Below are 12,315 nucleotides of genomic sequence, written 5' to 3'. Positions count from 1 at the left end.
TTGCATTCATGTTGTGTATAAACTCAAATTAAATAAAATTTCCATCTAAACTGTATATACCAAATCTTGACTACAATCTAAACATTCAAATTTGTAGGTCTGTACAACTGTTCATTTTTAGCTCCAAACGGTTTAACATGTAATACCCAACAGTCATATTGAATAACCAAGATACCTACGTCGACTATTCCCACCTGTATCTCCCCTCCACCTCATCTCTTATTCCAGCCCCTCTCCCTTTTTCCAACACCAACGATCTCTGTGTATAACTTCAATCTTAGCGTTCATCAATAACATAACCGTTTCCATATGACAAAGAGCGCGTGTCCGGTTTTCCTTATCTAGTCGGCTAAGTATGTAAGGCAGGAACTCACAGAAGGACTTGTAATGACATAGGAGAAAGGCAAACGCGGCACGGAATGTGATTGAACTTTAGAAAAGCAGAAGGATATGTGTATATATATATTAGGTATACTACTTACGCCGACTCGATTAGGAAAATCCCACGCGACCTCAAGTAAACTCTCCGAATACATATTTTAAAAACTATACGTTGGTGTCTCTAATCCTATCCTTACCTCTTTTGCTCTAACCCATCTTTAACATCTTATATATATATATATAAATTTGTTTTAGGCTATAACGTGACACATTTATTTTGCATAATATTTATCTGTTACGGAAAGGACTTAAGTAAGTTGCTATAACCTTTGTCCAATCCATTTGTCTTTTGTTGCAATGAAATTGATTTAAGCTAATAAAACTTCTACTTTCCGCACTTTGGCGGATATCAAAGTGAGATCTCGGCGTGTCGATATTACTTTTAGTTTTGACCAATCAGAGTGGTATGTTCTGTTCACTGCCTTAAAAGTCGAAGATTAGCAATCACAGAAAAATGGTTGTTTTTAGTACATATTGGCTACATACGCAAATTTTACAAGAAAATGACAGAAAACAGCGGAATTGTAGCGATTTAAAAAATGTAAATCGTGTCGTCATCAGAGCTGGCGAAACTTTTGTGCAGTTACACTTTTGTTGTAGTAGGCAATTTCAAATTAAAAACCAAAGGATTTTTAGTCACCCCTGGGGGAACCCCAGCGGGGACTATTAATTTTGGTTTCAGTCCCAGATTTTGACCTCTACTGTTTCAGCTTTCGTGTGTTTGCTTCTGTCGCTAATTACAAGCTTTTGGATAACTCCGATATCGATTTTAGGAATAGATCTAACATACAACCAAAAGGCGTTCCGAATTTCAAACTAAAGATGTTCCGAATATGAACCAGTCACCTTTGAGGTTCCCGAAGGGGTAGACTGTTATATTATATATTGCTATTGATTGATTGAGATGTTTATGTCTGACCAATGACTATATTGGTAAAATTTCTTTTTAAACCAATTAAATTTTGGAATAAAAAGTTCAGGTAGAAAAGCTCAATAACGTCTCTTTTTCTTTATCATCTATTCACGCAATGATAAAAGAAAACGTCACCTAGCAAAAGGGCAAACTTGATTTGACATGCCGGGTTTGTGCTTGCCGCCGGCACACTACATTAAAGCATACGCGCAATTTGGCGGACACAAATAACATTTTGTATCGCTTTGCATTTCTCTGCAGTCCGGCGAAACTTCTAATCGAACGGCAGGTGCCGAACATGCGGGACTTAAGGGACATACGTAATCAATAGGAAGGTGCTGCCTTCCCGGCGGTAAACGGCACGCCTGAATCAAGTTCGTCCAAAGTATAAAGTTTACGACATTTATGGAAATAGTTTTATTTTTTTTTAATTTACATACCATTTTCAGTCGTCACATTATAATTTCAAAGGGTGATATGTTATAAATAAATGCGCCATCATTCAAACAAATATTTCATCAACATTCATATCCCGCCTGACAACGTTTACAACTTTAGGACACTTTACAACATAACACGTTACGGAAGAACTTGAAATGGAAAACCGGAAGAGTGCAGGGTCATGTAATTGCCATATTCAGAATTTATAATAAAAGCGCTCGACACCGTTTAATGTTATCGTTTCTGCGGTGTGGTGACAGTGGTGACCTCGAGGTACCGGCAAAACATGGTATTGACATTGTCATATTTATGTATATTGCTATTGCCAATAATTATTTCTGTCAGTGTCCTGTCAAAATGTAAGGACAAATGTGTTTAACAGCACTGTTGTGCATGTATGTATATGTATACTTCTTTGCCCCATATGTATATATATATAAATATACGATATGGCCTGTGTACTGCGATATACTGGTTTTCCGATACATTTTTACACCCCTATAGTCTAACAGTCTAACACATGCTTTAATAAACCATGATCACACTAAATATCCCAAGTGAAGCATTGTAAGATAGCTGATATTTTATCATTTCCAGAATACACAAACTAAAATGGAAGGAAGTACTTCAACAGCTGCAGCAATACACTGTAAGTCATTACAATTAGTTGGTTTAATTTCTAAACTTCATGTCAGTGGACTTGTTTCAGGTATGGAATCATTTTGAGCAAGATAAAAAGTGTATTAAGCAAAACTGCATATTTATGCATGTTTTTTAATCGGTGATTAATTCTTCTGTTTTCCGGACGAACTTCCGGTAATTTTTGTGTCAGTTTACAGACGATGGCCAAACGTCTAAAATATCTTTGTGTTGTGTCCAGCAGGTCACATAGTAACGAGATATAGCTTGATAAAATGGCTGCGCGGAAATATATAACGGGCGGAAACCAATGACTAGACGATATTGACAGTTTTACAAACAAATATTTTTTACTGAGAAGTATCAACTGATAATATGGAGTTAAATAACCACGAAAACAATACCAGTACAAACTAGTGATAGGGATTGGAAAATCCTTAATTATCAGCCTTTAGTTTTGGTGAAAATGATTTGCTCCAATATGCATGTTCAGTTCTCTTATATCATTTTTTTTTCATTTTAACAAATGAACTATCTTATCCTGGCACTTTGGCATGTTTGAATGTGGAAGGCCTTGAAATTGGGATGAAGAAGGCCATGGAATGTCACAGAAATTAAAAAAAAATGAAATTATTTCCAGTGTTTGTGTTTTATGGTCATAAAACATGGAACATTTTCTTCAAGTAAATCAACCACATGCTTTCTTATTATATCCTAGTAGGTTGGCATGGTTACCTAAACAGCGTGTATGCATACCTGGTCATTGTTAGACCATTTTGATTGACAGGTGGAAATATGTCAGTTGTNCCAATTTCCTTAACAAGATAACACAAGCAGAAAGCATAAAAAACATTGGAACATTGTCAACGCTCCCTTTACACAAATTCAGCGTTTCCTGNTTTAATGGTTTCCTATGGAACGCCATAGCTGTCACATATGGCATAAAAATACTATATGAATTGAGATTTTCATTATATTATATGATTTTATCATTATATTATATTATGTCATCATTATATTATTCGATTATATCATTATAATATTTGATATCATCATTATATTATTTGATTTCATCATTATGTGATTTATAATGATAAAAGCAAATCAAATATTGATGCAATCATATAATATAATGAAAATATCAATTCATATAGTATTTTTATGCCATATGTGACAGCTATGGCGTTCCATAGTTTCCCATTCAATACCGCTTATATTTGACTCAAATGGCAGAACCACACTCTTAAAATGTATCAGCGTTTTGCGATACTCGTGAGATATACGATATTCAACGGGTAACCATTTAATATCATGTACTCATTGCATATGATAATCAGGCACGGGGTAATGGTAATGTGTAATGGTAATTAATTACAATTAATTACATTTTGTTAAGTAATTGGATGTAATGTGTAATTGAGGATTGATGAGAATCCTAAGGAATCGGAGAAAATGTTTCAAAACCTTTGTAACGTCATTTTCAAAATATAGTTAAATGAAATGAAATTAGACAAAAGGTAAACAGCAACCATTCGAGGAGAATACAATTGAGGACGGAGGAAGAGAAAAGAAGGGGAGCAGAAACACTAGACAAGGCTGGCTTTATATAAGTGACAATTACATGGAAGTTTAGGTCAGAATTGTGAAAATGGAAAAAATGATGGGTACATTTACAGACTACGTGGGTAATGCAGATTACGTCAATGGACTTACAGTACTAAAAGGGTAGATGTACAGATGCATAACATTCTTGGAAACCAATTGCTTCAAGGAAAGTCTTGATTGAACCAAGGACGTAATGGAATTACGGGGAAATAACGAAATACGAAGCCCTTGTGAGGAGGTGGTTACTTGGCTATGAAAAGCTAGACTAGGGGACCTAGTAAGTGCATGGCTTATCCTGACCCATGCATATGGACCAATGCCACCTACACTGAGTGATTGAAGTAGCATTGCATAATTATTACTTACCATACCAAATTACTATGATGATACGTAGATACTTCAGACGGATCTAGATGTGCTTTTGTTGTAAGGATTTCTACGACATCATGGCACAAATCTAGAGAAAGGCATGACAGGATACACCGTATCTGTTTGTCACATGGTTTAAGTGAATAATGAAGAAGACAAGAGAGAAGCTGAAGGATAAAAGAATCAACCAAATAGAATCTAAGAGTTGTGGCAACATTTGGTGCCGCTGAAAAGATAGATGGCACAAGAAACCTACCGTCATCTGGGCATTATGGGTTTGGTAGTCCAACATGCAGCTCTTGAAACGGACCCGTTTAAATCAACAACAACAACACACACAAAAAACATGATATTGAGTAGAAAAAACGGGATATTTCTAAGAACGTCATCATCCGAATATAAGACAGCAACAGTCATACAGGGGCTCAAACAGGAAGTGAAAATGGTCACACCACAGTCACATGGCCCGACAGTGACACCAACACGAAGGCCTAAGTACGACTGATTTGTTTCGCTACATTGGAACAGGTACTCTGAAATAACTCACATTTTACATTTTTTTATGGAGCGGAGATTGTCAGAACGTCCTAGTGTCCTGGAAAGTTTATAGCACAATTCAAGGTGCGTGATTATGAGGAAAGAACAACTTCTCCAGCAGTTCAAGAGGAGGCACAACCACAGTTATACTTATGATATGGTGTTACTTGGTTGGTAGATTTCCTTATTACATGCGAAATCTCAAAATGGGTTGCATCATCTAACCCTCCTTAGCTTGAAAATAGTATTTCAGCCAAGAAGGACGGGAATAGTTTACAGTGAATGTCGGCATCAGGTGAAAACACCAATGTAAAACATATTACGCTAAACATTCTGGTGACATATTTTGTTTCACTGTCACCAATTGAGGTTACCACATTTAAAATGCAAGGAACAAAATAATATTGTTCAAACATTTCATATTTCGGATGAAGCGGTTTGCATATATTTGTAATATCCAAACATGCCCAGTTTGTTTTGGTTTGTATCTCGTCACACCATATCTTTTAGCAAGTGTGTCACAATAAACTTGCAGGGATGAATCCGTTATCTTGTCTCTTTTTTTATTTAAGTTGAGACAATAATAACACAAACACTTTAAAGAATTTGTCCTAAGTTAATAACTTCAAAATATAAAATAAATATCCGGGCAAGGATGAATATCAGTCAAAGGAACTTCTTGTGAAATATCACCGAGAAGTATCGCTAGTTACTCTGGTAGTGGAATATTATAACATTAGTTGGTTTTATCTCAGCAGCTGATTTGTTTCACAAAATGTTTTAACACAATAGGTATTAACTTGTACTTCTCTAAATTTTTAAATTAATAAATAAAGTAGTTCTTGCCCCTCTCTGTTTCAATATGAGTTTAGACAATTTGGATTTCTAACATTTCGGTCCCTAACATCACCGATGAGTCCCAGAAGGACGAAACAGCTGTATGATGCAGAGCTGTTCATTTTTGGCCTACTGTATCCATTTCTAAATTCTTGTATCAATTGTTTTACATCACGGCAATACTTTTACTTTTACTGAAACCGAGCAGAATACAATATCATGCATCCTTTTATTTTAGCTTTTAATTTTCAGAAATAATATTTTTATTAAAAAGTATAAATATTGTACGCTGTCTAGGGTGAAGAGGAATTGCTTGTTTCTACATTTAAACGCTGCTGTTATCGCCGTTCTTGGTGTGTTGTGAGATTCAGTTGCTGTTACGGGTATATAAGGGAATGCTACATTCATGACGGTAGTCTTTACTATGAGTGTTATGTCGTTTACCCTTTTTGTGGTCTTCTAGTTTTAGACAGCCAATCCTAGTTAACGAGTCATTACACTTGAACTCCAGGCTACCCCTTGTGTCGGTTAGGCACTGGCTCTCCTGGAGGCAAGCTGTCGTTATATTATATAAGGAGTTGTTATGCATTGATTAAGCGGCGTCTGAGAATACCTATAGAACCGGAATTCTCCCCTAATTCAAGTATATTTACATCGTTTACTGGCAAGTGGGCGGACTTTCCAAATATCTTAAGGTCATAGGAGTGTATTGATAAACGAAAATAGGAAGTACATCCCTAGTTGAAAATCCAATGTAGGGAGACAGTATCACAATTTCCGCATATTCTAGTGATTAATATTAAACTGATGAATATTGTATGTTCATTATTGACAGAACTGTTTGTTCTCTCAATATTAAAGCATTTCAAAGCAATACAGGCATTAATTTAGTTTTTTTTTTTTTATCAATGAGTCAAATGTGTCTATTTTTCTTCAGAAAACCGGCTACCAATTTCTCTACTGTGAAGTTTTTCAAGAAAGATAACTCTTCCATGAAAATTACTATGTCTATATGGTTTCCATTTAAAATCCTTAAAATTCTGACAACCTGTATTGTTTTTGTGGCAGAAAATTTTCTTTACTTCAAAGCAATATAACTACAAAATTTGAAAAAAATCTACTGATAAATGGTGACACAATCCTATTACCTCAATGACGTATTTATAAGAATTATCATTTTGTTAAATAATAAAATGATAGAGACTAGCCATAGTGCTCAGCTGAAGAATGCACCTCATCTACCAGGGGATATTACTAATGGTTGAATAATGCACATTGCCTTACAGAGGGCTTCAAGTCAACAAAAGTTCACTTGATAACGTCACAATGTTATTACAAATTGAATACATACCTTAGTGTGCTATTTATATACCCTTTATACTGTTGTAATGCTTTAACATGAATAGCAGGTTTGTTACGGAGCCGCCTAGTCACTTCATTCAATATTGTCTCCGTCTAGTTCTAGACTNATGATTGTTGTTTTCCTAAGTAACTGCACTACAGTATATGTGAATGCTAATAAGGAACCAGTGGTAAGTTTAAAACAAACATAATCACTTACCAGTCATTTTTGATATGTTATATGCTAGGAATGCAAAATCGACACGAGAAGAACGTGTACAAAATGACGACCATCGTGAAACCCCCGAAAACTGGAGACGAAACTAATGGTTCTGGGATGGTAATTCTCCAATTGATATTATTTCATTTAATTTTTAATAAACTGATTTTGAGGAAACCGCTCGATTCCCCGATACCACCTAAAGTTATTTTCATAAATCTTGTTGTTGTTTTCTAGATATCTATAACATTTAGACATTGATACCATCGTTTTTATATTGAATGTTAATGGCGTCCCTAATGAGGCGACACATGTTTGATATTTATTTTCCTTCTATAATTGTTTATTTATTACATCTTTTTTTCCCTTTTCCTTGCTTCTAGGATATGCTATTTTAAGAGAGGAAATAAAATGAAACAACTGAAAGTGTTGACAGGTATATGTCTGGTAACGACAGCACTAGTCATCTGTTTTAACCGTTTAGACATCCATGGCGTCGTGCAGTTAAACCACAAGGACGGTCAAGAAGAACGTGTATATCAAATAAAGACATATAATCAGCAGGGACATCAACAATACGATCAGAGACATACTGAAAGTACCACAGACAAAGGACAACCTCTGTCAACATTACATCCCGACTTACAAAATACAAAAGTGCATCACCTAGATAAAGGACAAATCTTTGATTCGTACAACATGATGTCGGTAAATGTCTTCACAAAATGCTCACTCAACAGTAGTTGGACACTGGACCAGTCCATCTGCAAAGACGTCCCCGTGTTCAAGTCAGTCAAGATGAGAACAAAAGCCGGTCTAGTGGATATCTATATTCACGATCCAAGGAAGGACACGTGGGTTAGCGCCACGTTGTCGAGGAGCGGGACATGGGAACAAAACACCACAGAACTGATAAGTTCAGTGCTGCGAGCAGAGAGAGATGCTGTTCTTCTGGATATTGGCGCTAATATCGGAGTGTATACATTGACTGCCGCCAAGCTGGGTTTTAAGGTCATAGCTGTGGAACCTTTAAAAATAAACGTGCAGAGGATTTGCAAATCTTTACGTGCAGGGAACTTTACAGAGAACGTTACAGTTGTGCGAAGTGCGTTATCAAATGTTTTACAAAAGGTTAATCTAGGAATTGTAATAAACAATATAGGAGGGTCATACGTTCTTCAGGGAAAGAATATTAACAAGGCCAAATCAACTCTAGTGAGAGGAAAATATCCAGACGTTATTTGGACGACAAGGCTGGACGATATTATGCAACTACCCGCGTTCGATTCAGGAAAGGTAATTATAAAAATGGATGTGGAAGGTTACGAAAACAAAGTCTTGAGTGGAGGAGTACACTTTTTTGATCGAATGGATGTACCTACAGTTCTAATGGAATGGACATATCACAGAAAAGCAATGAGTGGAAAAGAAATTTTGACATTTTTTGAAAACAGAAACTATATTGCATATGCCCCTGTGAAAAATATACAATTAGACCTAAAGCGCTCGTATGAATGGCCTGCTGATATTCTATGGAAAAAACGTAAAACTCCATAGACTGTCAACATTGCATTGACTGTCTCTGATCTAATGTGTACGTGCTGAAGATTTATGATAATACCACAACTGGGAACATACACAATCTATGATATGATAAAACGATGCTGACTTTAATGAGTCATTTGAGTTTGAGGAGTTGCTTTTTGTTTATGAGGAATTAGTACTTTCAACTGTTAAATTGAGTCTCATTTTTATATTGTGTTTCAGAGCTCGGACTGCATACTCTGTCGTTTTTTATAAAAAAAATATTATTAAAATTTTACCTTTTTTTAGTAAAGAAAGTGAACAGAATAAGACAAGGTTTTCATTAGCTACAGAAGTGTTTATTTGACTGATGTTTCCTTATTAAAATCCACATTACTGTCAAACTTTCATTCGAATGGAAACTAGTGTGTTGATTTATTTTGCTCGTTTCACATATGCAGAATATAAACAATAGTTAAATAATTCTGTTTTCGTTCCTATTTAAGCAATTTATCAATATCATCGTAATCACATTCCTGTCCGAAAATAACAAATGGAATATAGCAGCCTGGCCAAATTTTCTCCCTTTCGTGTCTATTAAGCAATAATCGCCTATCCACGAACTTTAAGTGATATGCCTGTTTCCGGCCTTGTTCCGCAGTCTGAACGAGACTAGATTTGTTTGCATCGTGAATCAACTCACTTTCTAACAGTGTCTTGAGGATGGAGAACCTTCCCAAAAAGGCCGCTATGTCCCATGTCAAAGGCAATCTGGTTCACCTTCCTTTCAAAAACAGAGTACGTCTTTTTTTTCAAAAGAAGTGATACGACAACCCTAGCGTCATCAATACAGGCGTAATGAGCGACGTTATAAGAATGTGTCCTATGGATGATAACATCGAGGTCATTCAGATCTGTATCAGACAGTTCCAGAATATATTCAAGGGCTCTGTAGTAATCACTGTTCCACAAAATACTATTGTCGCCGGATATGGCTCTCATTATGTCTTGTGGTATTGGAGGTAGTATTTTACACCGTTCGTCATAGTCCAGTGATAACAGCAACACTTGAAGGACAGAATGGTTATCTTTTGTTCTATCTGCGATGCTAAGACCGTACCCGATAAGTTCATGGAGTATTTTGTATTGTCCTCCCCGTGTAGCATAGTGTAATGCTGACTGGTTTTGAGCGTCCTTTGCCATCACAAACTCGTCACCATGTGATTTTATTTCTCGAATCCTGTCGATATAGCCTCGCATTGCACAGTAGTGAACACATCGCCTTCCGGAAGTGTCATTGCACGACGACTTACAAGTTGTCTCCTCACCGTATTCACTCCACAGGATGTCACAAACCGGCCGAATCCCTGTCCATATCGCAGTGTGGATCGGTAGAAGGCCCCATTTTGAGCGGTATAATACGGTTCTCTCTTTTTTCACAATACTTGATATGGCATTGACGTGACCTTTCCGCATTGCTGTCGAGAGTATTTCCTCTCTGAAATACGTCATTGATACATTTAAGTCGCTGGTTGTGTTTGAATCGTAATTGTCATCATCATAAATAATACACACTCGCAGAAGTTCAGACAGAAGCTCATTTTTTCCGTGCTCGCTTGAACAGAGGAGTAATTTCTTTATGACATCGTTAGCGTTACGCATATCCGTTAATGCAGTCAGCAGAGTATCGACGAAATTCTTGGCGAAATTGTTGTCCTCAAAAACCTGCAAACCCACACACAGATAGCAATTGTTTTTCTGTATGATTTCGTCTATAAGTCTAAAGGAAAGTGTGGTGTAGCAGCGTTCTTGAAGAGTTACAACCACTTCACCCGTTTTCCGAGCGTATGTCTTACTTCTGAAAAAGTCTTTTATGAGCTGAAGGTCACTGTTCTGCAAAATCTTGTCAGGGAAATGTCTGCTGAATGATAGAAATACCGCTTCTTTGATTGTTTGGTGTCTAAAAACAACTGAATCTTGTCCATCAATCTCTTGCAGCAAACTTCGTACAGTGTCTTCTTCCACACAATCAAGAAGCTTGCTAGACGTGATCGTTTTTAGATCGAGGTCACCTGTAACTTGTTCAAAGTCTGCATTCTCAGCCAGTGCATGCAGGTCTACAGGTCCATCGACCAACATCATGTACGCCAGGAGTGCGTACTGCAATCGGCATTGCGCATCTTTTGACTTCCTGAGCTGGTCGACTTTTGAAATAAGTGATTGGTCAGGACGCCTAAAAAAGTCTTCTCCCATTTCAAAAAAAACCTTATTTGCGAAAAACAGAAAGCAACATTGTGGAAATCCTGTCAGTGGTTGGGTGATGCAAATTTGCTTGAACGTGTTCCTATCAAGGCTTTTTTAAGATCGTTTTACTGGAACGCTCCCACTTCCATAGTACAAAGACACTTCGTTATGGATGCAATGTTTTTCTAGCAGTGCTTCCTTTTCCGGCGAAGTCATACAGGATACACTCACAATGTTCTCATCACAAAACAGTTTGCTGTGAAACACTTCTGTATCTTGGCGAAAGTCTGTAAAAACGTTTTCGCGAAATGCCAGGATAAAACGTGGACTACCTTGCCGAAATAAGATATAAATAGTCGCAAATACCTTGTACCATATACTGGCGGCATCGACTGAGTAGGCAGACCTTCCTATGATGTCGTCAAGGAAGACTATGACTTTATCACAAGGTCTGATATCTGTAAGCTGGTCAGGTTTTGACAGTATAATTGGAGTATAATCTTCACGCATGTGATACATCACTTCATACGCAAGGGTTGTCTCCCCGCTTCCTGCTATTCCGTATAGCACCAGTACGTGTTTAGTGTCCAAAAGGTGAAACGAATCCTGCAACTTTTCAGTGTCCTGGAAAACGTTTTCTGGAGCAACATGCTGGTCTAATGTGATACTGGTCATTTCTGAAAACAATAAACAAAAGAAATATTCAGATATGTTTTTAATCAGAGAATCGTTATGAAGTTTTCAGGTTTTTTCAAAATAGAAATGATGGACAAACTAGTTTATTTGTGGTTCATGTGCGTATACACACTAATAAAAACAATCGAACATACGTGTACAATCTAACAATGCACAAAGTTAATTATTATCAAAGTTGACTTTTTTTCTTAAAGAGAAGTATGTACATAAGCGAGTTTAAAACAAATTTTAATGTTAAAGTAGGTCCTCCTCTGATGTCAATGTAATGATGGTATATTTCGCATAATTGTTCATTTCGAAATGAATGTTTTCCTTTGTTATTTGATAACAAAAAATCATTGATTTACATAAAACGTGCAAGTTGTACACAGTATATTTTTCGAAGATTTATAATGTATAATTACGAACAGGTTTTTTATTGTCAGGAAAAACACTAAATATAAAAACAGGTTTGTCGTGTCTTTTCCCAGAATTTCAAGAAAAAACATTAAGTAAGAAATAATCTCTT

The 12,315-nt window shown here is 36.5% G+C and overlaps 1 protein-coding gene across 1 annotated transcript; it reads left to right on the top strand.

The window, feature by feature from the left end:
- Positions 1-7,262: 7,262 nt before the first annotated feature.
- LOC110448966 lies at positions 7,263-11,257 on the top strand. Its single transcript, XM_021495503.1, has one exon. The coding sequence runs from the start codon at positions 7,755-7,757 to the stop codon at positions 8,898-8,900; it is 1,146 nt and encodes a 381-aa protein (XP_021351178.1). The 5' UTR covers positions 7,263-7,754; the 3' UTR covers positions 8,901-11,257.
- Positions 11,258-12,315: the final 1,058 nt, after the last annotated feature.

The sequence above is a fragment of the Mizuhopecten yessoensis genome, unplaced genomic scaffold, assembly GCF_002113885.1.
Source record: "Mizuhopecten yessoensis strain PY_sf001 unplaced genomic scaffold, ASM211388v2 scaffold4403, whole genome shotgun sequence".
Lineage (NCBI taxonomy): Eukaryota > Metazoa > Mollusca > Bivalvia > Pectinida > Pectinidae > Mizuhopecten > Mizuhopecten yessoensis.
This window is presented reverse-complemented; position numbering and strand designations above follow the sequence as displayed.

What these genes read in the sequence shown, in the direction of transcription:
- LOC110448966 (XM_021495503.1), top strand. Translation starts at nt 7,755, where the DNA reads ATGAAACAACTGAAAGTGTTGACAGGTATATGTCTGGTAACGACAGCA.